We start from the raw sequence: 24,169 nt of genomic DNA, 5'->3' as shown, positions 1-24,169 counted from the left end.
TTCTAATTCTTGAAGAAATTAAGTTGTTTATATTCATACTTTTATATGAGCGTGGAACTGTTGAGTAAACATTTTCACTCATATCTATTTTTCCCCCAGTAACTTTATTGAAATAAGAGAACAAAATATTTAAAAAATAACCAATTGCATTAGATATGTAAATTATTTCAACATTAAATTTGTGCTTAAAGTGTTGTAGTTTTTCAAGGGCATATATAATTTGAAGTTAGCACCTTAGCATTAGCTTCTGCTAAATAGGCTCTGTTGGGGTTAGCGTAACTAACTTTTTAGCTAGCTGTGCCCACCACTGGTTAACAGTATCAAAGTTCTGATATCCGAGGTAATTTGAACGCATCATCACATTACTACAGGTTTTCTGAAGTAAATGTTAGTGAAAAATAAACACTAGCATATTTAGAAATTAAACCATAAAGCTTCTGCAAAGATAATTGCTGATAGACAATTTTCTTGCTCTCTGCTTCGTTTTTTCCACCAGAAAACTCTTTATTAAGAACATCTCATCAGAAACTTGTCAACAGTTTGGCACAGAAAGTCTTGATTAAATACATCCTGATACAGATCATAAAAAAACAACAAGCAGCGGTGACGGATGGTCTGACATCAAGAACAGATTTACAAAAGGAAATAAATCATGATTGGCACCTCCAACTCACAGGAGCGTTTATTTACATGTCCAGTCCGAAAAATGTCCGACTTTAAAACCGATTATCATCATCATCATCATCAATGCCAGCACTGATTTACACATTTATATAGATATAAATATACTTATGTCCTTCACATGATTCAACAAACAAACTGAGGCTGTGCGGACGGATTGGCAGCCCAGACACCCGGGTATGTTACCAGGCGAGGTGTACTCTGGGTAACGTAGTTCACAGAGACTTGTGCTTCCCCAGCAGGCAGAGGCTGAGCTGCAGCAGCCTCTTCATCCACAGGCAGTGCGCCAGGAGCAGCAGCAGCAGCCCGGCTCCGGCTGAGCAGTACACCCCGATCACCGTGCTCTCCTCCGGGAGGAAACATTTGGACAGGGAGTGACCGCCTGGAGACACCGACGCCTGGGGAGGGAGACAGATGTTAGCCGCCTGTAAGTTCTCCACGTTCGCCACTAGAGGGCGCCCGGGAAGCTAACAGCGGCAGCATTTTCTTTTGTGAGAGAAAAAGTAAAACTGATATCAGTGCTTGTATTCTTGAATAAATAAGAAAAAATTAGGTTAGAAAATTAAACAGAAAAATGCAAACAGATTAAAAAACAAACATCAAATGATTTTTATACAAGGAAACATCACAAAATTTCACAAAACAAACTAACCTAATTCAATTAGATTAAAATATTAAAACATGATTCAGAATTTTACAATAAAAAAAAGAAAAAACAACAGAAGCAAAATTATCATTTATTTTCTTTTGTTTTGGCTGTGAAGTCATTCCTCACGGATACCTGTTGAACATACCTGTGAATGTTTGGTGACCTTTAACCTCAAATACCAATCAGGCATTTCACAGTAATTGATTATTCTATCGTTTAATCTGATGATTAATCAATCAATCAGATTTTTTTTTAGAAATTGCACATTTGTACAATATTAGAAATACATTAAAACACACGTATAAAGAAATAATTCCTTTTTAAATAAAAAAAAATAAATTGTAACAATAGGATTAGTTTAGTATACACCTGATCATTTGTAGCAAATTATGCAACTGCAGCTAAAAAAAATACTGAAAACATCAGCATGTGAAAAGCTAATCTCTTTCTGCTTGACTTAACATCAATACAGTCTAGGGATGATCTATTGATTAATAATTGCATAGCAAAAAGTGATTAATGGCAGGTTTTTTAAAATTATTTTTTACAGAATTTGAACCAGGTGAAGCTATAACTGAAAATGTTTACAAACAAAAAGTATTTTTTTATCTTAATATCTTTTAAAGTCAGTATTTTCCAGTTAACGATTAATCAATTAATCATTTATTATTTGAATAATCAATTCGTGACAACTAATTGTTTCAGCCCTAATTAATTAATTAATGGATGGATGGATGGATGGATGGATGGATGGATAGACCACATTAGTGAACAAACAGCATTCACACCGTGAGACATGGTGGTGGCAGCATCATGCTGTGGGGATGGTTTTCTCCAGGAGGAACAGGGGAAGCAGGTCAGAGTTGATGGGAGGATGGATGGAGCTAAAAACGGGGCGCTTCCTGGGAGAAAGGGGCTGGAAAAGAGCTGAGACAGGAGGTCGGCCTTCCAGCAGCGCGGCGACCCTGAATATACAGCCAGAGGCAAAACGCAGGTTTAGAGCAGCGAGGCAAAATCCGACTCACTCTGGGCCACATAAACGTCATCAATGCCCTCAAAGGGTCGGCTGTTCCAGAACGTAGCGATAAAACCCTTTAAACAACCGTTAAAATATTACTAAACATTCAATAAGTACTTCTTAAAATTAAAAAATATTGAACATCTTTTCACTTTGATCAGTCCCACCAGGTTGCTTGATAGTTTAAGATTTTTTGCAATAAAAACCAGATCTTGTGGTGCTAATTTAGAAATATTTGCAAAGAATTTTGCGCTAATTTCTGATGGTAAATGTAACTTTGTGTTGCTCGTCATGTCAATCACAGACTATAACTAGAATTCAAGTAAGGCTGAAGCAGCAGTGTCATAACAATAAGAAATACTGCCATCTGCTGGTGGGAGTTAGCATCACTTAAACCCAATATTTTTGACCATTTATGTGAAAATGTTGCTATAAACTCAATTATTTAATAGGAATAAAACTAAAATAATTTAAGATTGTTTTCCTCTTTCTGCTGCCCTTCATTTTTTCTACTTGCATATTTTTCTATTGTATGTAACTGTTTTGTTTTTAAGGATATTTCCCAACTATAACTATGGGATTTGTTGATTTTGTGTGAGTTTTCGCAATCGCAGAATCATAAAAAACTGGAGGGACTGATGGTGAGCCGGAGTTAAGAGTGGCCCAGTCAAAGTTCAATTGGGAATCTGTCAAAACTTTATAAATATGATTTCCACAGATGCTCTCCATCCAATCTGACTGAGCTGGAGTTGTTTTGCAAAAACGACTTTTCTGGTAGAAACAGCAGCAGCAGCAAGTGGTTCAATGAAAACAAAGAGGCTGGATAGAAATGAAAGCCCCCGTTTTCAGATTTTTAACTTTAAATGCAAAAACACAGAATCTTACCAAGTATACTTGGTCTAGTTTCTGGTGCAAATATCTTTGGATACTTGAAATAAGACAAAACTAACATAAGAGTAACTTTCCAGAGCTTATTTTAAGTAAATAACTAAAATAAGTGTTGAAAACTTAAACTAAATTCACCTAAATTTATAATTTTTTCCCACATCTGAGAGAAACTAAAGTACTACTACAGTACTAGTACCACTGCCAGATTATTTCACTTAAAAAACTTACATTTTTCACATGTTATAAGTGAAATAATCTGCCCCTTTTAGACCAATATTAAGAAATTAATAAGTTAAAACCAGCTGCTATATCTTGGTGAAAAGTTACTGCTACTTTTATGTTTTTTTTTTCCAAGTGTACTAATTTATTTCCATTAGAAACTGGAGAAAAATACCTGGTACAGATTTTGTGATTTTTCAGTTTTTAATACAAGACCTTGCATAAAATCCCAATGAAACTCACTGAACTGAACAGTAAATAGAGCCGCATGTTCAGAAGCTGGACAAATCAAGTCATAAACGAGTAAAACGATATTAAGATTGGATGTGTTTTCTCATTACACTCTTCATTGAGTAGATTTTTACAAATTCCAGCACTTTTAGGTTTCAGGTAAACTTTTTTTTACTACAAAGTTTAGTAAAAAAAACTCTACTGTAACAAACTTAGGGTAACCTGAAGGTGCAAAAACAGCTAAAAATGAAATAATCTGTCTCTGCGCAGAGTGTTTCTGTCTCCCCACTCACCAGGATGAAGCTGGGGTTATTCCTGTTCCTCCAGCTGAAAGACGGCACGCTGATTTCTGGGTACTTGTTGTCATGGAGAACCTCACATCCGCTGTGGGTGTGTCCGCTCAGGATGAGCCGCGGCTTAAACCACTGCAGCAGCTGAGGTGGGAAAAGAAGAAAAGACCCAAGTCCACCTTAGAAGCTGCTTCCTTACATCACCGCTTTCATCACCTCAACGCTAATACTGCAGAAGACTTACGCGCTGGGAGGCCTCCTTCGACAACACGTCGTACTTCTCCCTGAACAGCAGGTGGCGCTCCTCAGGCGGCGCTGCGTCCTGCCCTGTGCAGCTGGCGTCGCTCACTCTGTACAGCGGGTAGTGCTGCAGGAGAAGCAGATGTCAGAACATCTGTGTGTTAAATGTCAGATAAAAGACGGGAAAGTCTAAACCTAAAGCTGCAAAACTGAGACAGAAAAGTCTGATGCTGCCGCTGCATCAAGCTAAAAGTACAGCAATAAATATACATAATATTTGTAAGAAAAAAAGGAGATTTTCTGATCAGTATTTCAGTGCATCAAATCAGTTGATCAAAACATTCTGTCACATTACAATTACCCTTCTAGGGCTGAAACGATTAATAGTATTAATAGTGATTAATAAGATTATTGAAATAATTCTCAACTAATTTAGTAATCGATTAATCAATAACTGGAGAGTACAGGCTTAAAAATGGTAAAACATATTCAGAGCAATAATTAAACCAAACTAAAGTAATTAAACCAAAGACAATTTTTTTTTCTGTCTGTAAATCTATTCTACCCTGAACTCCTCCAGCTTTACATTCACCGGTTCAAATCCTGTAAAAAAAAAAATATCTACCATCAATCACCTTTAATCAATCAATCAATCAATCAAATTTTATTTGTATAGCACATTTCAGCAGCAAGGCATTTCAAAGTGCTTTACATCATAACAAACACAGAATCACAATGCAATATAGAATCAATCATTAAGTCAAGTTACATCAATAAATTTGTAATTGATTACATTTCAAATACAATTCTAAACAGGTGGGTTTTCAGTTGAGATTTAAAAGAAGTCAGTGTTTCAGCTGTTTTACAGTTTTCTGGAAGTTTGTTCCAAATTCGTGGTGCATAGATGCTGAAAGCTGCTTCTCCTCGTTTGGTTCTGGTTCTGGGGATGCAGAGCAGACCAGAACCGGAAGACCTGAGAGGTCTGGAAGGTTGATACAATAAAAGCATATCTTTAATGTATTGTGGTGCTAAGCCGTTCAGTGATTTATAAACTAACAACAGTATTTTAAAGTCTATTCTTTGAGCTACAGGGAGCCAGTGGAGGGACTTTAAAACTGGTGTTATGTGCTCTATCTTCCTGGTTTTAGTGAGAACGCGAGCAGCAGCATTCTGGATCAGCTGCAGCTGTTTGATTAATTTGTTGGACAGACCTGTGAAGACGCTGTTGCAGTAATCAATACGACTGAAGATGAACGCATGGATGAGTTTCTCTAGATCTGGCTGAGACATTAGTCCTTTAATCCTGGAAATGTTCTTCAGGTGATAGAAGGCCGACTTTGTGACTGTCTTTATGTGGCTCTGGAGGTTCAGGTCAGAGTCCATCACTACTCCCAGGTTTCGGGCCTGATCGCTGGTTTTCAGTTGTAATAACTGAAGCTGTGCATTGACTCTAGATCTATAACTCTAGATCGTTCCTCTTTAGGTCCAAAAATAATAACTTCAGTTTTGTTTCTGTTCAGCTGGAGAAAGTTTTGGCACATCCACACATTTATCTGTTCTAAGCATCTGTTCAGTGATTGGATGGGCTCTGAGTCACCTGGTGACATCGTAATGTAGAGCTGTGTGTCATCTGCATAGTTATGGTAGCTAATATTATTTCCTGTTATAACCTGAGCTAGTGGGAGCATATAAATATTGAATAAAAGGGGTCCTAGGATTGAACCTTGGGGTACCCCACATGTGACCTTTGACCTCTTTGATGAAAAGTTTTCAATTGAAACAAAGAAATCCCTGTTCTTTATGTAGGATTCAAACCAGTTAAGCACTGGACCGGAGAGTCCGACCCAACTCTCCAGTCGATTCAGTAATATGTCATGGTCAACAGTGTCAAAAGCTGCACTGAGGTCCAACAGAACCAGCACTGTGGTTCTGCCACAGTCCGTATTTATATGGATGTCATTGAACACTTTTACGAGGGCGGTCTCTGTGCTGTGGTGAGCACGAAAACCAGACTGGAAGGAGTCAAAGAGGTTGGTTATAGTTAGGAAGCTAGTTAATTGTTTACACAGCTTTTTCAATAACTTTGCTGATGAATGGGAGGTTGGAGATCGGCCTGTAATTCTGCATTAGTGATTTGTCCAGATTGTTCTTTTTTATAAGTGGTTTGATTACTGCTGTTTTCAGAGCCTGGGGGAAAACGCCCGATGAGAGCGATGAGTTTACTATCTGGATCAGATCAGTAGCAATAACAGGCAGGACTTTCTTAAAGAAATGTGAGGGTAAAACATCCAGACAGCAGGAACTGGAGCTTATTTGACTTATAATTTCCTGTAGGGTTTTATAATTAAGTAGTTGAAATTGGGTAATTTTTCCTGTATTTGTTTGTTTGGGCACAGCACTGGTACTGACTTTATAGTGGATGTACAGATTAATCCTCTGATTTTTTGAATTTTCTCTGAAAAGAACCTAGAAAACTGGTTGCAGGCGGCAATACATTGGAATTCAGGCGGTAACGTCACAGGAGGGTTTGTGATTCTGTCAACTGTTGCAAATAAAGCTCGAGCATTATTAATGTTTTTGTTTATGACATCTGCAAAGAAAGCCTCTCTTGCATGTTTTAGTGTTAAATGATAGTTACGTAGTCTTTCTTTATAGATGTCACAATGAACGTGGAGTTGAGTTTTACGCCATTTTCGTTCTGCCCTACGGCAGAGTTGTCTTGCAGATCTAACTGTTTGTGCATTTCTCCATGGAGATTTCTTCCTACCAGACACAACCTTCATTTTAATTGGGGCAATGGAATCAATAATATCTGAGACTTTAGACTGAAAATCATTTACCAACTTATCTACATCATTACAGCTTAAGGGTGAGGAAGAAGAGTAGATTTGATGAAAAGTTTCTGCTGTGTTTTCAGTGAGAGAACGTTTTGTGATGGTTGCTGTTTGTCCAAGTGGGTTAAAAGATAAAGAACTTTCAAAGATAACAGCGAAGTGATCCGACAATGCGACATCATTTACAGAGACATTGGAAATATTCACACCCTTACTGATAACCAGGTCCAGTGTGTGTCCTTGAGTGTGTGTTGCTTGTTTGACATGTTGTGTTAGACAAAAAGTCTCTAAAATATTAGCGAGCTTTTTTGCCCCTCTGTCTTGGGGGTTGTCAACATGAATGTTGAAATCACCGACAATTATTAAACAAGCCAAATCAGAGCCGTGGTTAAGTCCAGCTTTTATCATTTAAGGCGATTGGCGTCAGTGAAATCTTTTCTTTCCAGGCAGCATTTTGAAACAGTGATCCATGCTTTTATTTCAACTCGATTGGATTACTGTAACGCACTTTATCTGGGAGTTAGTCAGTCGCTGCTCTCACGTCTGCAGCTAGTACAGAATGCTGCTGCACGACTGCTGACAGGAACTCGAAAGAGGGAACACGTGACCCCTGTCCTGGCCTCACTTCACTGGCTGCCGGTATATTTTAGAATTCATTTTAAAATTCTTATGTTTGTTTTTAAATCACTACATAATCTTGCCCCGGCTTACCTCTCTGAGCTTCTTCACCCATACATACCTTATCGGTCTCTTAGGTCCGCAGATCAGCTGCTTTTGGAGGTACCAAGATCAAGAAGGAAGCTCAGAGGGGACAGGGCTTTCTCTGTCATGGGCCCCAAATTATGGAACAACTTGCCTTTGCAGGTCAGGGAGGCCCCTTCACTGTCCACTTTTAAAGCTCGTCTTAAAACCCATCTATTTTATTTGGCTTTTAACTCTAGCGGGATCTAGTTTTAAATTGTATGTTTTTTTTTTTGTTTTTTGTTTTTTTTAAACTGTAAGTTTTTATTTTATGTTTTTTTTTTTTTTTTTTTTTTTATTGTTATGTTGTGTTTTGATGTACAGCACTTTGTATCAGCTGTGGTTGTTTTAAAGTGCTTTATAAATAAAGTTGGTATGGTATGGTATGGTAATCATAATCAATACATATGAGAGATAGAAGTTCATTCAAGTCAGTAAAGAAATTTTCCACAAAAGTTGGAGTTTTGTATAGAGTTACAGTCAAAGTTCGTTTGTGGCCTTTAACCTCAATTCCAAGATACTCAAAAGAGGTGAAGTGACCCAAAGAGATTTTACTACAATTTATGGTATTCTTAAATATTGAAGCCACGCCTCCTCCTTTTTTGTGTTTTCTATTCTCACTGAAGAAATTGTAGTTAGGAGGCACAGATTCAATTAGTACGATCGATTCATTATTATCATTCAACCATGTTTCTGTCAGAAACATAACATCGATATTATGCTCAGTGATGAAATCATTAATTAATAGAGCCTTAGCACAGAGAGATCTGGTATTTAAAAGAGCTAGTTTAAGTGACTTGGAGGCCAAGAAATTTAGCTGTACAGTTATTAATCAATTTGTTCTAATATTATCACCAGATTAGTCATGTACTGTAGTAATATTAGGTGAACTTTTCACATTAAAAAATATATTTTTTTAGCTTCCTTAGCTACAAATGATCAAGCGTACATGAAAGAAATGCTGTTGCATTTAAAGCATGAAAACGTTTATTTTCTTATTTAAATTTTTTTTTAATTATTTGTATCTTGTGTATTTCTAATATTATATACAGTAGGATAATTCACAGCAAAATCTGCAGGCATTTTTAAAATCTGATTAATCAGTTCATCTTGATAACAGTCGTTAGGTGCAGCCTTACACTATTACATAAAGAGTAGATTTATCCCACTATGCTATAATCTTTGTTGGCCACATAAAACTGATTTTAAAATGTTGGACTGAGCGGAGCAGCTTCAGATTTTAGCCCGGTTTACCTGCAGCATGATGGGAGCGGTGGGAGGATAGGACTGGGAGCCCTCACAGTTCTCTGTCTCTTCACCGTCAGACTGCGACATCTGCACAGGAGTAAACACACAGGGACTGTTTTTACCTCTGATTAACTATGTTCTGTTATATTCGTGTTTGATAATGACCAGGCGTCTTGTAATGCTCAGACACTTTTATTAAAGTCTCCTTTCATGCATCTGCTCACACAGGTTTCTTACAGGCATGTCACCCAAGACTCTCTAACTCTGTTGTTCTATTCTTTACATTTATGCATTCACATGAACTCATGATCGCCACCTAGTGGGCATAAGTATAATTCATTCAATCATCACATCCTCCTTTCTTTAAAGTAAGAATGTTACAAAAGAAAGTTCAAAGAATAACATACATTGTATGAGACAGATAAAACACTGAATTACAAAATACAGACATTTCAACTTAGACATTTCAACTTTTCCCCCCTTTTTTTTTTTTTTTTTTTACAAGTTCAGCCTATCAGGTTTTTTCACCACTCTGGTAGATCTTCTTAACACAGGTGGATCATCCCTAATACTGTCCATGTTGCAATGTGTTACAGTTGTAGGAATAATCTGAGAGTCCTTAGAATCTTCATTCGACTCATCAACAGGCTCTAATGGAATTTTCAACAAACTGCGACGATTTCGTCTCAAAACCTGTCCATCTTCAGTTTTCACTTCAAATGAACGTGGAGCTACTTCCTGTAGAATAGTTGCCTTAGTATTCCATCCCTCATCATCCTGAATCCTTACTGGGTCCTTGTATGACAATGTGGGGAGAATCTTAGCTGATCTGTCATAATATGACTTTTGTTTTACTTTCTGCTGTCGTAACCTGTACTCCAACTTTGACGACTTCTTTGCACCTTGTTCATTACTGTCATAACTCGGCAGAGTTGTACGAATCTTCCGATTCATCAAAAGCTCAGCAGGTGAAAACCCACATTGCAATGGCGATGATCTGTAGCTTAATAAAGCTAAATATGGATCAGAGTTACTATCTGCAGCTTTCTTCAGAAGTTGTTTAAGAATATGAACACCTTTCTCCGCTTTTCCATTCGACTGTGCATAATGTGGACTTGATGTTACATGCTTAAAATCATACTGTTCTGTAAACTTTTGCCATTCTCTGCTACTAAAACATGGTCCATTGTCACTCACCACAACATGTGGAATGCCATGCCTTGCAAAGATTGATTTAGCATGTGTTATGACACAATTTGATGACAGATTAGCTAATAGAGCCATCTCTGGATAATTTGAATAGTAATCAATGATCACTAAATAGTCTTTACCCTTAAAATGAAACAAATCCATTCCCACTTTCAGCCATGGTGATTTAGGAATGTCAGTTATTATCATAGGTTCTTTGCTCTGTTTGTTTCTAAATGTCTGACATGTTTCACATTTGCTTATTAGTACCTCAATGTCCTTATTTAGTCCAGGCCAGAAAACTGAATCCCTAGCTCTTCTTTTACATTTTTCAATGCCTAGATGACCCTCATGAATCCGCTGTAGAATGTCCTGTCGTAACTCTTGTGGAATTACAATCCTGTTGTTTTTCAGTAATAGTCCATTCACAACACTTAAATCAGCTTTAACATTGAAAAACTGTGAACATGAGCCTATTGGCCATCCTTCATCCATATTCTGTATGACTAACTGCAACTCTGTGTCTTTAGCTGTTGCCTCAACTATTTGTTGTAGCTTTCCATCTGACACAGGCAACACAGTGGACACCAAATTCACATGACACTGAATATCCTCTTCAGTTGAACTCACACTAATGTCTGTAGGGGCTCTAGACAGAGCATCAGCAAGAATCAGATGTTTCCCTGGAGTGTAGATCAATGTAAATTCATACCTCTGCATCTTCATCATAAGTCTCTGAATCCTTGGTGACATCTCGTTTAGATGTTTTTTTATGATGGCAACCAAGGGTCGGTGATCTGTTTCAACTACAAAAGATGGCAGACCATACACATAGTTATGAAACCGTTCTAGTCCATAAGCCAGCCCCAAGCATTCTTTTTCTATTTGAGCATATCTGCATTCAGCTTTGGTCATGGCTCTGGACGCATAAGCCACTGGCTTCCATTGTTCATTCTCAGCCTGAAGAAGAACTGCTCCAAGCCCATCTTTTGAGGCATCTGTAGATAGTTTTATTTTTTTAGTTGGATCGTAGAAGATGAGCACCGGTTCCGTAGTCAGATATTTTTTTAATTCCTTCCACTCTTGTTCATGAACTTCTGTCCACTGGAATTGACTATCGTTGTACAGGAGTCTGCGAATGTTTGTCATCTTTGCACTCAAATTGGGAATGAATTTTCCTATAAAATTAATCATCCCCATGATGCGTAGGACACCCGTTTTGTCGACAGGCGGTGGCATTTTCAAGATAGCCTTTATTTTATCTTCATCTGGTTGAACACCCTGGGCAGATAGTTTGTCTCCGAGAAACATAATTTCTTTGACGCCAAACTCACATTTATTTTTATTGAGCTTCAGTCCTGGACAGAAAAATGTTCAGAATAAAATATGTAATTCCCAATGAACAGATGTTCAAATAGAAGTACTATCCGTGGTTGCTCTTGAAGAAATGTTAAAACTTCGCTCCATGAAGTGCCAGCCTTCCTAGCGTTAATCATGTTTAATTGTTTACGCTGAATGAGCGCCATCTATTTAAGGTGAAACGTAAGGAGCTTAACGAGTGTTTATATTTCAAACTAGACCCGCATAAAGTACATTTTACATCCCACACCGGACTCTGGTTTGACCGTTTCTCTTTCCCGTTCTGGTATGGCCGCCATCTTTGTTTCTGTATCAACGGTTTCGCTGAAACCAGTGGCGCCCTAAGCTGGATGGATGTCAAATACAACTCTAAACGAAGGGCTTATGTCCCACGGCAGGATTTAAAAACTGTTTCCCGATTTTCAAAACTAGAGAGACCACAGATGTTATAAAAAATATATTAGTTTTGGTCGTATTCTGTGACCTGATTTCACTCAAAAATATTAAGATTTAAGTAAAACCCCGCGATATTATAGAAGAAGAACCCCCGCGATAGGGTACGTGACTTAAGAGTAAACAAACATGGCGGACGATTTAGAGGCACTGGCCAGTGGAGTTCTCTTAAGCGACTAAAGACGTCACAAAAAGAAAGTGTTAAATAGAGTACTGGAGACATCGCGAGCAGCGGCATTTGCTGCACTATGAGGTGAGTTTTGCAGTTTTATTTTTTTTTTACTTATGTTGCAATGTGTTTAGACTGTGTTTTTATTCTGTCGTCTCATTTAGCTTCACCGGTTGATTATATGGTTTCAAGTCTTTGCTGCTTTGATGTTATAAAATATTTGCAGTGAATAAACGTTATCGTTAAAACGAACTTACGATGGACAGCTGAAAAGTTACCGGGTGGTGGCAATTTCGGTCCAAGTCTTCTCCTTTCCATTTCGGTTGTGATATGCCTTACACCACAGCTGTCAAATTCCAGTCCTCAAGGGCCGGTGTCCTGCAACTTTTAGATGGGCTTCTGCACATCTAAAAGTGCAGAGGCACACCTGAATAGAATAATTCAGGTTTTAATTACGTCATTAGCAGGGCTATGGAGAACTTATCTACTCCAGGAGGAGGTAATTAAGCCATTTCATTCCAGGGTTTTGTACCTGTGGCACATCTAAAAACTGCAGGACACCGGCCCTTGAGGACTGGAGTTTGACACCCCTGCCTTACACGAAATGTTGAACAAACATTCCAGTTGTTGCCACATATCAACGAGTCTGTCCTCCATCTTCGATATCCAGAGGACTTTCGGTTCTTCTTCTTCTTCTATAGTGCTTTGGAACGTGACGTCACTGCTCCAGACGTAGGGATATGAGCGCCATCTTCAGGGGCCATATACATAACCGACAAAAAAAGACATTTTGAATCTAAGTTACTTAAAATAATTTAGCAATGGTACGAACTTGGATGTAATGTCCGATCACACGACCGAAACGGTAAAAAGATGGAAAACGGACTTTCGTTTCACTGTTTTCCTGCCTGTAAACAAAGCGAGGAGGCTAAGCTATCGGAGCTAAGCTATCGGAGCTAACGAAAAGGAGACGAATATCCCAGGTATCAGCGGTGAGACGTCCTGATTTTACGTTCTCCAACATCCCAAGTTATCTACAAGTTTGCTCCAGACATGTCCATTCTGGTGAGTGTCTAAATTCGCTTTGTTGGTGTTGTGTCATAATGTTTTGCTATGATTTTGTCCGGGTGACTCATGTTCAGTTATGTTGAGTTCATTTAAGTGGGTCAACCTTGTTTAGATTGGGCTTATAATTTTTATGTAGCACAGTCTGAGTTTTGTCAGTGGACATCCAGGTTATTCCATTATTGTGAAGTAAACTATTTTACTAGTTTTATCGAATTTACAGTATTAATACTGATGTGTGTTCTAATATGTCCTCCTCAAGGCAAACCGATGTATGAAATGGATGAGCTCAATCCAGACTGAATCTGGGTCACTGCGAGGTAAACGCCACGACATCGGACCGACATGCGCGTCAATTAAAGAGGCGGTACAGCAAAACCATGGTGGATCAACAAGTGGGTGAGCAAGTTACAGAGACTGTGTTTTCATTATTTACCCCAGAAGAGGTAAATAATGAAAACACAGTAGTGGAGGCTATAGAAGAGGAGCAAGTTTGAGAGGCTGAGGAGGAAACCCAAGGAGAGAAGCTCAGCAAGGCAGCTCACTCTGAAGAGGAACATGAACCATTTGTGTTGAAATGTGTGTTCAGTTGGAAGTGGCTGTTTTCTCTCATTTTTTCTCTCATTTTAATGTGGTAAACATTCATAAAACATTTGATTCAAGCACTTCAAGTTGCATGTAAACAGGTGATGAAATGAATCACATTTTAAGTAACAATTTGATATTTAAAATATTTCAGGTAAACATAGATGTAATGAAAGATTATATTTTGAAATAGACATTTTATGTGACTAAAGTCAACAATTATATAATCAGACATTTTGCAGTGAACATTTAATGTAAACAATCAAACTAGATGAAAGAGCCCATCTTTAAACATTTAATGTGTAATTAAACAGTTCAGAGTAAACAATAAAAGTGACAAGTAAATGTTAAGAAATAGATCACACTTTAAATAAATATTTGTTGTATTTAACATATTTCAGGTAAGAAGTGAACATGTAATGAAATAAATCCTGTCCTAGACCCAGAAATTTTACTCAAGTAAGAGTAGAAATACTTCATAATAAATTTAGTCAAGTGAAAGTAAAAAGTACAGCATAGTATAAATACTCCTAAAAGTTTTTATTTTTTATTTTTTTTTATTGTTTTTTTTTTCTTAAAAAAAATAGTCAAGATAATGTAAATGTAACTAGTTACTACCCAACTCTGGCGCAGAAAGCTGACAGAAACTTGCTCCCACCTGAAGCGAGCAGTTGAGGTCTCTGGAGAGTTTGATCAGGTCCTTTTCCACCGACTGGCAGATGGGACAGCCGTCGCCGTGCAGCGCCACGCTGTTCACCAGCAGGAAGCTGCAAACAGGAGGGGAGCAGTCACAGAGGATGCACAGATTTTTATTGCTAATTTACCTGCAGGTGGGGATTTCTAACCTCATGGGGAAATGTTTTTCAGTTTTTCTTTTAAGGTACGACAGATTTTAAGTGAAGTTTAGACTCATTATGGTAAATTATCACAGATACTTTGACTCAGTTCTTAGTTCTGTTTAAACAGGATGGACTGATGGATGTATGGACAGATGAACAGACAAGTGGATGGATTTGAGTATGGAGGGATCATAGATGGATGGACGATGGACAGAAGCATGGATAGATAGATGGATGGTTGATGGTTTGTTGGATGGATGGATTGATGGATGATGGTTTGTTGGATGGATGGATGGTTGGTTGATGGATGATGGTTTGTTGGATGGATGGTTGATGGCTGGTTTGTTGGATGGATGGATGGTTGATGGACAGACAGATGGATGTTTGATGGATGGATGGATGGATGGATGGATGGACGAATGGATGGTTGATGGACAAATAGATGGGTGGAGGTTGGTTGATGGCTGGTTTGTTGGATGGATGAACAGATGAATGAATGGATGGATGATGGCTTTGTTGGATGGATGGAACAACATGTAAGTGAGGGATTAGAGTCTTTAATCACCACCATTTTTCTAATAATCATTTTTTTCTAATCCAGACCTGGAAACCTCTCCACGAACTTCCATCGTTTTCCAGACTCTATTTTTTTCCAGAACGGTGAACAGTAACAATCCTGTCAGAATAAATGACCCATTTTCTCCCTGACGCGTTCGTTTACACGCTGCCTTTCACGCATTGTTGAGAAATCATTGATTCCAGTTGCAGCAGCAACTCCATCTGTCTGGTGGAGAAACTTTACAACAAAAACCTGGGAAGCTTTTCAACATAAAGTTAAGTTTGTATTAATGCACCTTCCTAATTTATTCAAACAAATCTACAAAAGTTAACTGTAGGTTGCATGAGTGCTGTTATAAACCTTTGACTACCACAGAGGTGATGCAGCCTGCAATGCTGGGACAACTCAGCAGCGTCTGCACTTTTAACAGGGATCAGGATTGCAAAACGCACCAACGCAGCAAAAACACAGCGGAGAGCAGGTGAGCCTGGCAGAGGAAAACCCCACAGAGGGCAGAGGAGAGTGAAGTTTCTCTTCCAGATCGGCTCAGCAACTCTTTATTCGAAGCATCAAATCCAGAAGCTTTAGGGAGAGATTTGGTTCTCCTCCACCATCCGACCTTTCAGCTTTTATCGCTAAAGTCGGCCAAGACTCGACAGGATCAGTCCTGGGAAAGCGCTAATTCCCGATAAGATCCCAGGATGTCTGCTGAAAGCTGGCACTGATGAACTGGCAGACGATAAAACGTCTCCAAACTACACCAGCAACTACAATTCAAAAATACTTTATTAATCCCAAAGAGAAATTAAATGTTGTTGTATTAATTCAGATTTATTGAATATGGTGATGGCTGTCGGCAGGTAAGATCTCCTGCAGCAGATTTTTTAAAAATTGCCACATTCTACAGATTTTTTTATACGATATTAGAAATAAAAAATGCAAATAATTCAGTTCCTTTTCTGAATATTAAAATAAATATTTCGTTGTCTAAAACACTCAGTTCTTTAGTGAATTTGAACTGAGTGAAGGTAAAACTTTCCCACTTGAGTTTTGAGTAAAACATTTTCAAAAACAAAGATGATTTTACCTTAAAGGCAAAATATCTACTTCTTTTATATAGTTTTGGCTTAATTACTGTTCTTAACATGCTGCTATTTTTCAGCTAATTTAAATTTTTTTGAGTCTCTGTACTCAGGTTATCGATTAATCATCTACTAAATTAGTTGACAATTATTTCACTAATTGATTTATCACAACTAATCCGATTATCGTTTCAATAACGTGAGATGTTCCAAAAAAACATGCCAATTTTTCATCATTAATAAAATTATATCAGAACATAATTAGATTTGAAACTAAAAAATTTTAATCAAGTTTATTGGCTCATAGCATCTCAACAGAATCCCACTTTATAAAAAAATCTATGTCTTAAAATGGGATGCAGGACAAAGGAAATGTCTGAGAATTTTTACAATAGGTATATAATGATTTTGACTAGAAACTAAATAATATTGTGTATTTTTTTTTCTTGTGAAGAAGCCTAACTAATGGCTGCAGCATTTTATGCTTTTGTACTTCTTGTCACTCACTTGACTCCCTTTTTGGTAACAATCCTGGTGGAAGAAGCGTTGAAGACCTTTTCAAAGCGCTGCAGCTTGAACCAGTCCATCCTGCAGGGGAGACACAACACGACAGCGCAAACAGTGAGGGTTAAAAAGCTGCTGCTCAGCCTGGCACGTCACGCCTGTCATGCACTGTTACATAAGAGCTGTGCCAGTTCCAATTCCTGCTCCACAGATTGAATCAAAGCCCATAAGAGCAGCCCCATGTCGACATAATCCCACATCTCTGAAGCACATGCATCAAAACTTTAACTGCGAGATTATTTTCTGCGTCGTGTGTCAGTTTCCTTCTGGAAAAACAACGAACGCAACATCTCTGAAACGTAGCGCAAGCCTTAAACATCGCATCAAAAATTAACTAGAATCACTAAGAGCTGCGGCGCTGCTGTATGAAACTTTAAATAAAAAATCCTTTTTTTTAAAAAGTTTGCTGCCAGACTACAAACATTTCAGCTTAATTTATTTTACATTTTCATGGGTTGATGATATTGCATAATTTTGAATTATTCCTCCAAAAGAAGCAAATTAAGCGACTCATAAGATAAAACATGAAAAAGTCTACAGATTAGCAAAAAAAATATTAACTGACAAGTTTTGTTGTTTCTATGGTGGTTTAATAATCAAGTTTTCCAGGGAAATGTTGGAGATACTAGCAATAGATATACGTTTAAATATCTCAGGGCTGCCACAAGCTTTTTTGGAGCCCTGGGCAGATTTCTGTCTAGGGGCACCCCATACCAACATGTTCATCGTTGCTAAGCTACTCTATTTGTACAGCATACCTACTATCATTAGCATCTTTTGAAGCTATCTTATGTCATAGCAGTGTTGTTATGGCTATTGATTTGAATCTTACAGGAGTAACAAACCGAAAAAATGCAGAATATTTAAAATATTTGAAAGTAACACCAGCTGATAAATACTAAATTTACAGTAAACAAGATAACGAGTTTGATATATTGTAATATAAGATATAATATATTTAAGTAAATAGTTTTTTTATGTGTAATAATAGCTTATATATATGTGTGTGTATAAATGTATATTAACGTAACGTAGTGTAACATGCTATATAAATCACATTGAGTTATATTATGAAAAACTGACTTTTAAATGTAAAGTAAGAGTGAAATTCTTTAAAGAAAGTTAGTCGGTAGAGGTGCAGAGCTGGTGGAGACATTTCCCAAAGAACTTCGATTTGTAACCCAAGCAAAAAGTAATTTTTACAAAGTATTGACTAACAGCAGGCTGAATGTAAACACTTGAGATTTTGAAAATCATGTCTAATTTTCCTTCCTCATCACAATTATGCATTACTGTTTGTGTATCCACCACACAAAATCCCAATAAAATGTGGATCTGGACAGCATGTGATAATATTCAACATTTATATATTTTTCTAGGCCCTGTGTTATATAAAAAAAAACTGCTGAGTGTCTTCCTAAAACGAGACTTTGCAAGTTTGCAGTGGTGCAGTAATCCGTGTTTGGTTCACCTTTGTGCAGCAGGGTGGTGTGCAGAGAGCTGATGTTAAGTGATAGGTTTATTTTGTCATAACCTGCAAAGAATCAGCCAGAGACAGAGATTAGGTTTCTTTTGATTTCTTTTCTGCAGAATAGGAGAATTGAGAACAGACGCGACGAATCGCTGTCAAACACTGTCTGGACTCAATTCTGCCAGTTCTTTCTTTGCATTTCTCTTTATTGTATAGAAAAAGGAGGTTGGGCTTCTCTTCACACAGTCACACAGAGAATTGACAGGAAACCTCAGTCAATAAAGCCTTTTGTGTTTTCCAAAGAACTGTGTGCACTGCAAAAACACAAAATCTAACATAAGTATTTATTTTTCTAGTTTCCAGTGCAAATATCTTAATACACTTGAAATAAGACAAAACTTACTTACAAATAATTTTTCAACAGGTATAGGAGCTTGTTTTAAGTCAGTAATTCCTTAATATTGATCAAAAGTTTCACTTGTAGCATGGGGAAATGACATAAGTGAAATAATCTACCAGTGGAACTTGTACTTTTTAGAATTATTTTTTTAAAAAGCTCATTTATCTTGCTGAAATGTTACTTATAATATAGTTTTGTCTCTTTTCAAGTGTACTGAGATATTTGCACTAGAAACTAGTACTAAGTTACATTTTGTGTTTTTGCAGTGTGTTCTCATTCCTGACAGCATTTACTGCACATAAGTCTGCGTTACCTAACTAAACTCGTCCCGATTTGGTTCACACCTCAAATATTTCTGAAACATTTATGTAATGTGGACAAACTAGTCTCCTTTTGTTTTTCTGGCTCTGCAGCAGAGAAGCTTACACTGAAACTCCTGGCAGCTTTCTGAAACCTCAGAGTATTTCTGGAAGCAGCACTGTAAAAACACAAAATGTATCCAACTATCTTGGTCTAGTTTCTAGTGAAAATATATTAGTACACTTGAAATAAGACAAAACTTACTTTATTGTAACTTTTCAGCTAATTCCTGAATATTGATACAAAGTACCAGTTCCACTGGCAGATTATTTCACATATAATAAAACATTTTTCCCATATTAGAAGTGAAATAATCTGCCAGTGGAACTAGTAATTTTTATCAATGTTTAGGAATTACTGGCTTAGAGCAAGTTCCTATTTCTTGTAAGTTAGCTTTGTCATATTTCAAGTGTACTAAGACATTTAATTCAGTTTATTTATTCAAAACAAATGTTGTCTCAAATGTTTTCACAAAAAATGTTTGATTAGAAACCAGACAGGAAATATTTGGTAAGATTTTGTGTTTAACAGTAAAAAAAAAAAATGAATATGCTCAGGGAGTGTGAGCTCTAATCTCAGTGTTTAATTCGTCAGGATTTTCAGCAGCGTCCTGCCTCTGAAAGATCAACCGTTGTTTTGTTTTTTAAACAAAAGGAGCAAAGCGAAAACGGAGAGGCGTTGCGTGCTTACTCATAATGGAACCCAATGTCGTGATTGCCGACCAGTACGACCAGTTCTGTGTCCGAGGAGTGTCTGAACATCCTGTGGAAGCGGCGCACGTCGTCCTCCCAGTGCTGCGGAGAAAAACAGAGAGAGAAGGTTTCAGAAATTCACCTGAGCAGTTCAGGAGTCCTAGTGGGATCTCCAAGGAAGGCCGAGGTGGCTGCTCCGAGTCGAGGCGCCCCGCCAGAGGCCGATAATTACTTCAGGGGTTTAAAGTTTTCTGTGATGAGGCTCTAATTGGCCCTCAGATGCTGCTTTCCTATTAGAGCTGAAACTATTAACACGTGAGGAGATTTAGCAGCGAAAGGATATTTATAACCTGGAAAAGTTTTTTATGTCAAGTCAATCAGTTGAGTTTATGTGTATAGCACATTTCAGCAACAAGACATTTCAAAGAGCTTTACAGCATAATAATACAAAGTCATAGAACACACAGTCAGTGATTGAAACATTAAATTGTGTCAAGTGCCGTCATTACACATCAAAATGTTGATTAACGTTTCATTTATTATGAAGGGTGCACCGATTTATCGGTGCCGATTTCCTTAATTTTGGGAGATCGGTGATCGGCCGATTTTTACATGTGAAGCCGATTTTATCCACGATCCTATCTAGCTTGGCGAAGGTCTAAGAATCAGCCGCTGACCATTTGCTCTCTGGTGAGAAAGGTTCGACTGACAGACCGGTCCTCCAAATTATGTCTGCTCGTTTACGATTAACAATATTGACCAACATTTCAGACAAAAACAAATTGGTCTCGACCAAAATTGGAATCGGCAGGTGAAGTTTTCTTAAAGATTGGTCATCTGTGATCAACCAGAAAACTGCAATCGGTCCAGCCTTATTTATTGTGCTTCAAAAGAAACTCTAAACAGGAGGGTTTTAGTCTGGATTTAATTAACCCCTTAACTGGCGGTATCCCATCCATGGGAAAATCTAGTTTGTTTGAATACTTTGCCTTTTTCACCGCCAGTTAAGGGGTTAAAAGAAGTCAATGTTTCAGCAGTTTCAGAGTTTTCTGAAAGTTTGTTCCAGATTTATGGTGCTTAGAAGGCGAAGGCTGTTTCTCCATGTTTGATTCTGGTTACGCTACATTATGTTATGTTGTGTTAATTTACATTATTTTATGGTATGTTATGCTATGTTCTTATTTTTCTTTATGTTATTTTACGTTATGCTGCGTTATGTTATGTTACGTTACTATGTTATTTTATATTGGGTTAGTTTATCCTGAGATATCTCTGTAGTTTTGCTGGAATAGGCTCAGGCTGCTGGAGGTCAAACTGGCTACATTTCCTCACTCTGCTACTTCCTTCTTCTATTGAAATGCATTGAAATGCAATAGAAGAAGGAAGAAGGAAGATTGGAAATGCAAATAATGCATTTCCAATTTGCATTATTGCAAATAATGCAAATTATTGTTGAAATAACAGTTGTTATTTCAACTGTTAACTTTATATTTTCTCTGTATTTTTTCTTCTCTTTATAGATGCAAAATAATTTTCTGGTATGCTAGAAGTCAATTATTTGATGCAATCTCCTGGGTTTCCTTAGACATTTTTTTTTTTTTAATAATTTGAATAATTAACTTGGGCCGATAAATTGGTGCACCCCTAATATAATCTAAAGAATCGTGAGTAAGTCAGAACATTTATTCAGGATTCAACAAACACTGAAGAAGTAGAGCTGCAGCTGGGTCTAGAAATGACATTAGAAGCGATTATTGCACATTTTTCTATTTATGTTTCACAAACTGCTCAAACTTGATGGTTATATTTCATCATATTTTCAGATTTTATGATTTTTACAGCGTGAATGAAATAAATTAGGGGTGCTCCGATTTATGGGCCAGTCGATTTATGGGCCAATCAGCTCCAATTTCCTCAATTTTGGGATTTCATCTACCTCAGCAAAGGTCTAAAAATCCTCCAGTCCTTTTCTGCTCTCCTGTGAGAGAGGTTTGACTGACAGACCGGCCCACCAGGTCACTTCTGCTCGTTTGCAGCTAACAATGCTCACCTCAGTGTCGCCAACTCAGGGACTTTCTTGCTATATCTTGTAACATTTCAAACAAAATAAATTGGTAAAGGCCAAAATCAGAATCGGCAGGTCAGGATTTTTAAAAATCGGTAATGGTTGACCGGCCAAAATCGGTGCAGCAGTGAAATAAATGGAGCATTGTGTGGAGAGATGGATGCAGGCTGCAGATGTTTACATCAGACCCTGCAGTTTGTGGGCCCAAACAGAATCAGAATCTGATCAGAACCCTCTAAATCCACATCATGTACAGTTTATTTCCTCTATTATTACTATTATTTCCAAGCATCGTTAGGATGATCCAAAAGCAGTGCAGCTGCATTAGGAGGGAAAACATGGAGCTCTGTTACCTTCTGGGAGCTCCACTTGCCTTCGTCGAAGATGTCCCCGAGAATAAAGACTATTTCGGGCTTGAGCAGCCACAGCGCGGTCTGGAAAGCCCGCTCCATCTGCCATTCCCTGCGTTTGGAAACAACCCCGCTGTCATTTTCTGGCTTTTCTTCTTATTGCCTCACCTCACCTCACCTTACTGGTGTTTAAAATGGATGGGTAAAATGGAGAGATTACCTCCTGAGCTTGTCGAACCAGTGTCCCCCCACCGCTCCGAGGAGGTGGGTGTCCGACAGCACCATGGCGCGGACCGCTGCGTCCGCCGGCCGCCCGTCGGTGCCCTCTCCGCCCCGGGCACGGCTCAGCTTCGGCCAGGCGCACTTGAGGATGGTCGGGAAGTAGATGAGATACTCGCAGAAGAAGAAAGCGCCGAAAACCACCGCGATGAGCAGCGCCGCGACCACCGAGCTGCCGCTAAACTTCAGCATTTCTCCGCTAATCGGTGCTCGGGATGCCCAGAAGAACCGAGCCACCCGTCAGGCATCTCCTCAGTTCAGACCCGGAGGGATTTATTTATTTATTATTAGTATTATTATTATTTCAAATCTCCCACAGAGGGATGCTCAATTTAAAATGGCTGTGGAGCATCTGAGGAAAAAACAAAACAAAGAAGCGTTTTTTCGGGTTCGGTTCTGTGGACCCAGACGGCGGAGGAGGAGATGTGAAAGTTCAGCTCGGCCTCGGCTCATTGAGGGAGACCGCAGCGGGCAGCATCAGTCAGCCTCTGTTTGGCAGCTTTTCAGCGCCGTCAAGCTGGAAGCGACACTTCCGGTTATAGATTTCTACAAAATAAAGCAACGAAAGACAACCCGAACCGCGAGTCTTCAGCACAAATGTAGTTTATTTTGAAGTTGCTTACAAATTTATGGAGGACGGATACTGCCCAAATTGGTAATAAAAAATAAATGGTTTGATAAAGTGCCAGAAATCACTTTTAAAAAAATAAATAAGAACTTTGGTTACATATGAATCAACACTAATTTATCATTTTTAACACAATTAATTTAACATTATAAATATTTAATTTTCAATTTTATTTCAAATCTTAGCTTCCTTGTTTTTTGTTTTCAATTTTTAGAATCTGTATTTATTTAACACATGTTGTATTTACTGTTATGTTTTTATAATTTTTCTCATTCTGTTTTTTATTTTACTGCCACTTTTTTATTTATTCGTTTATTTTCTCTAACATTTCTACTTTGTACTGTCTCATCTTATATTTTCTCCTTTGTTAAGTTATTTACAGATTTCTTTTTTATTTTCCTAATGTTCTCTTTTCTTTTTCCCTCTGACTCTTTGTAAAAGTTAAAGGAAAAAGGGCAAAAGAAGATTCATTTATTTATTTTTTATATAATTATTGCCTGTGTTCCTGCCGATTTTGGCAGGATCTGCCCTCCATACAACAATTTGTTGCGTTTCTATTTTGTCTTTTTTTCCAGGTTTAACTATTATTATTATTATTATTATTATTATTATTATTATTATTATTATTATTATACTCAACTGTCAAAAGGTTTGGGTGCAAGATTGCTAATAGTTTACTCTGCATCACAGCAACATGATAATAAAAAAATCATATTTTTTCTAGAATTATCAGACATTGCATATTTTTTATTCTGTTTTTTTTGGATGACAAGAACATTATTTTCTAGCTAAATTTTCAATTTCACAATTAGTAAAAATTGTGTTTTTGCTCTCCTGTAGATATTTATTAGAGCATTACGTAACTTTCAGTGATTTACGATACCTGCATACATTTTTAAATTGACAGAAATATTTTAAGGTTAATCTCTAGAAAATTATTTTCATAATATGAATTTTCTTACAACTTTGAACAAATTTATTTCAACGTAATAATTTGAGGATCCATCAAGTTCAAACACAGT

General features: G+C 37.6%; 1 protein-coding gene across 3 annotated transcripts; it reads right to left on the bottom strand.

The window, feature by feature from the left end:
• Positions 1-479: 479 nt before the first annotated feature.
• On the bottom strand, positions 480-23,054 carry mppe1 (metallophosphoesterase 1). Of its 3 annotated transcripts, XR_004339577.1 has the most exons (10): positions 22,461-23,054; positions 22,244-22,352; positions 19,824-19,927; positions 16,846-16,926; positions 14,517-14,625; positions 9,046-9,126; positions 4,221-4,343; positions 3,980-4,120; positions 2,119-2,295; positions 925-1,079 (listed from the first exon to the last, which is right to left on the bottom strand). XR_004339577.1 is itself a non-coding variant. In XM_032564972.1 (9 exons), the coding sequence occupies exons 1-9, from the start codon at positions 22,709-22,711 to the stop codon at positions 897-899; spliced, it is 1,182 nt and encodes a 393-aa protein (XP_032420863.1). In that variant the 5' UTR covers positions 22,712-23,049; the 3' UTR covers positions 480-896. The 3 variants fall into 3 exon arrangements, 2 of the variants coding, with proteins under 2 accessions (XP_032420863.1, XP_032420864.1); XM_032564972.1 differs by lacking the exon at positions 2,119-2,295 and having other exon boundaries at positions 480-1,079; positions 22,461-23,049; XM_032564973.1 differs by lacking the exons at positions 2,119-2,295; positions 16,846-16,926 and having other exon boundaries at positions 480-1,079; positions 22,461-23,050.
• Positions 23,055-24,169: the final 1,115 nt, after the last annotated feature.

The sequence above is a fragment of the Xiphophorus hellerii genome, chromosome 6 (genome assembly GCF_003331165.1).
Source record: "Xiphophorus hellerii strain 12219 chromosome 6, Xiphophorus_hellerii-4.1, whole genome shotgun sequence".
Taxonomy (NCBI): domain Eukaryota; kingdom Metazoa; phylum Chordata; class Actinopteri; order Cyprinodontiformes; family Poeciliidae; genus Xiphophorus; species Xiphophorus hellerii.
Note: the sequence above shows the minus strand (reverse complement) of the source record. Positions and strands in the feature narration are given on the sequence as shown.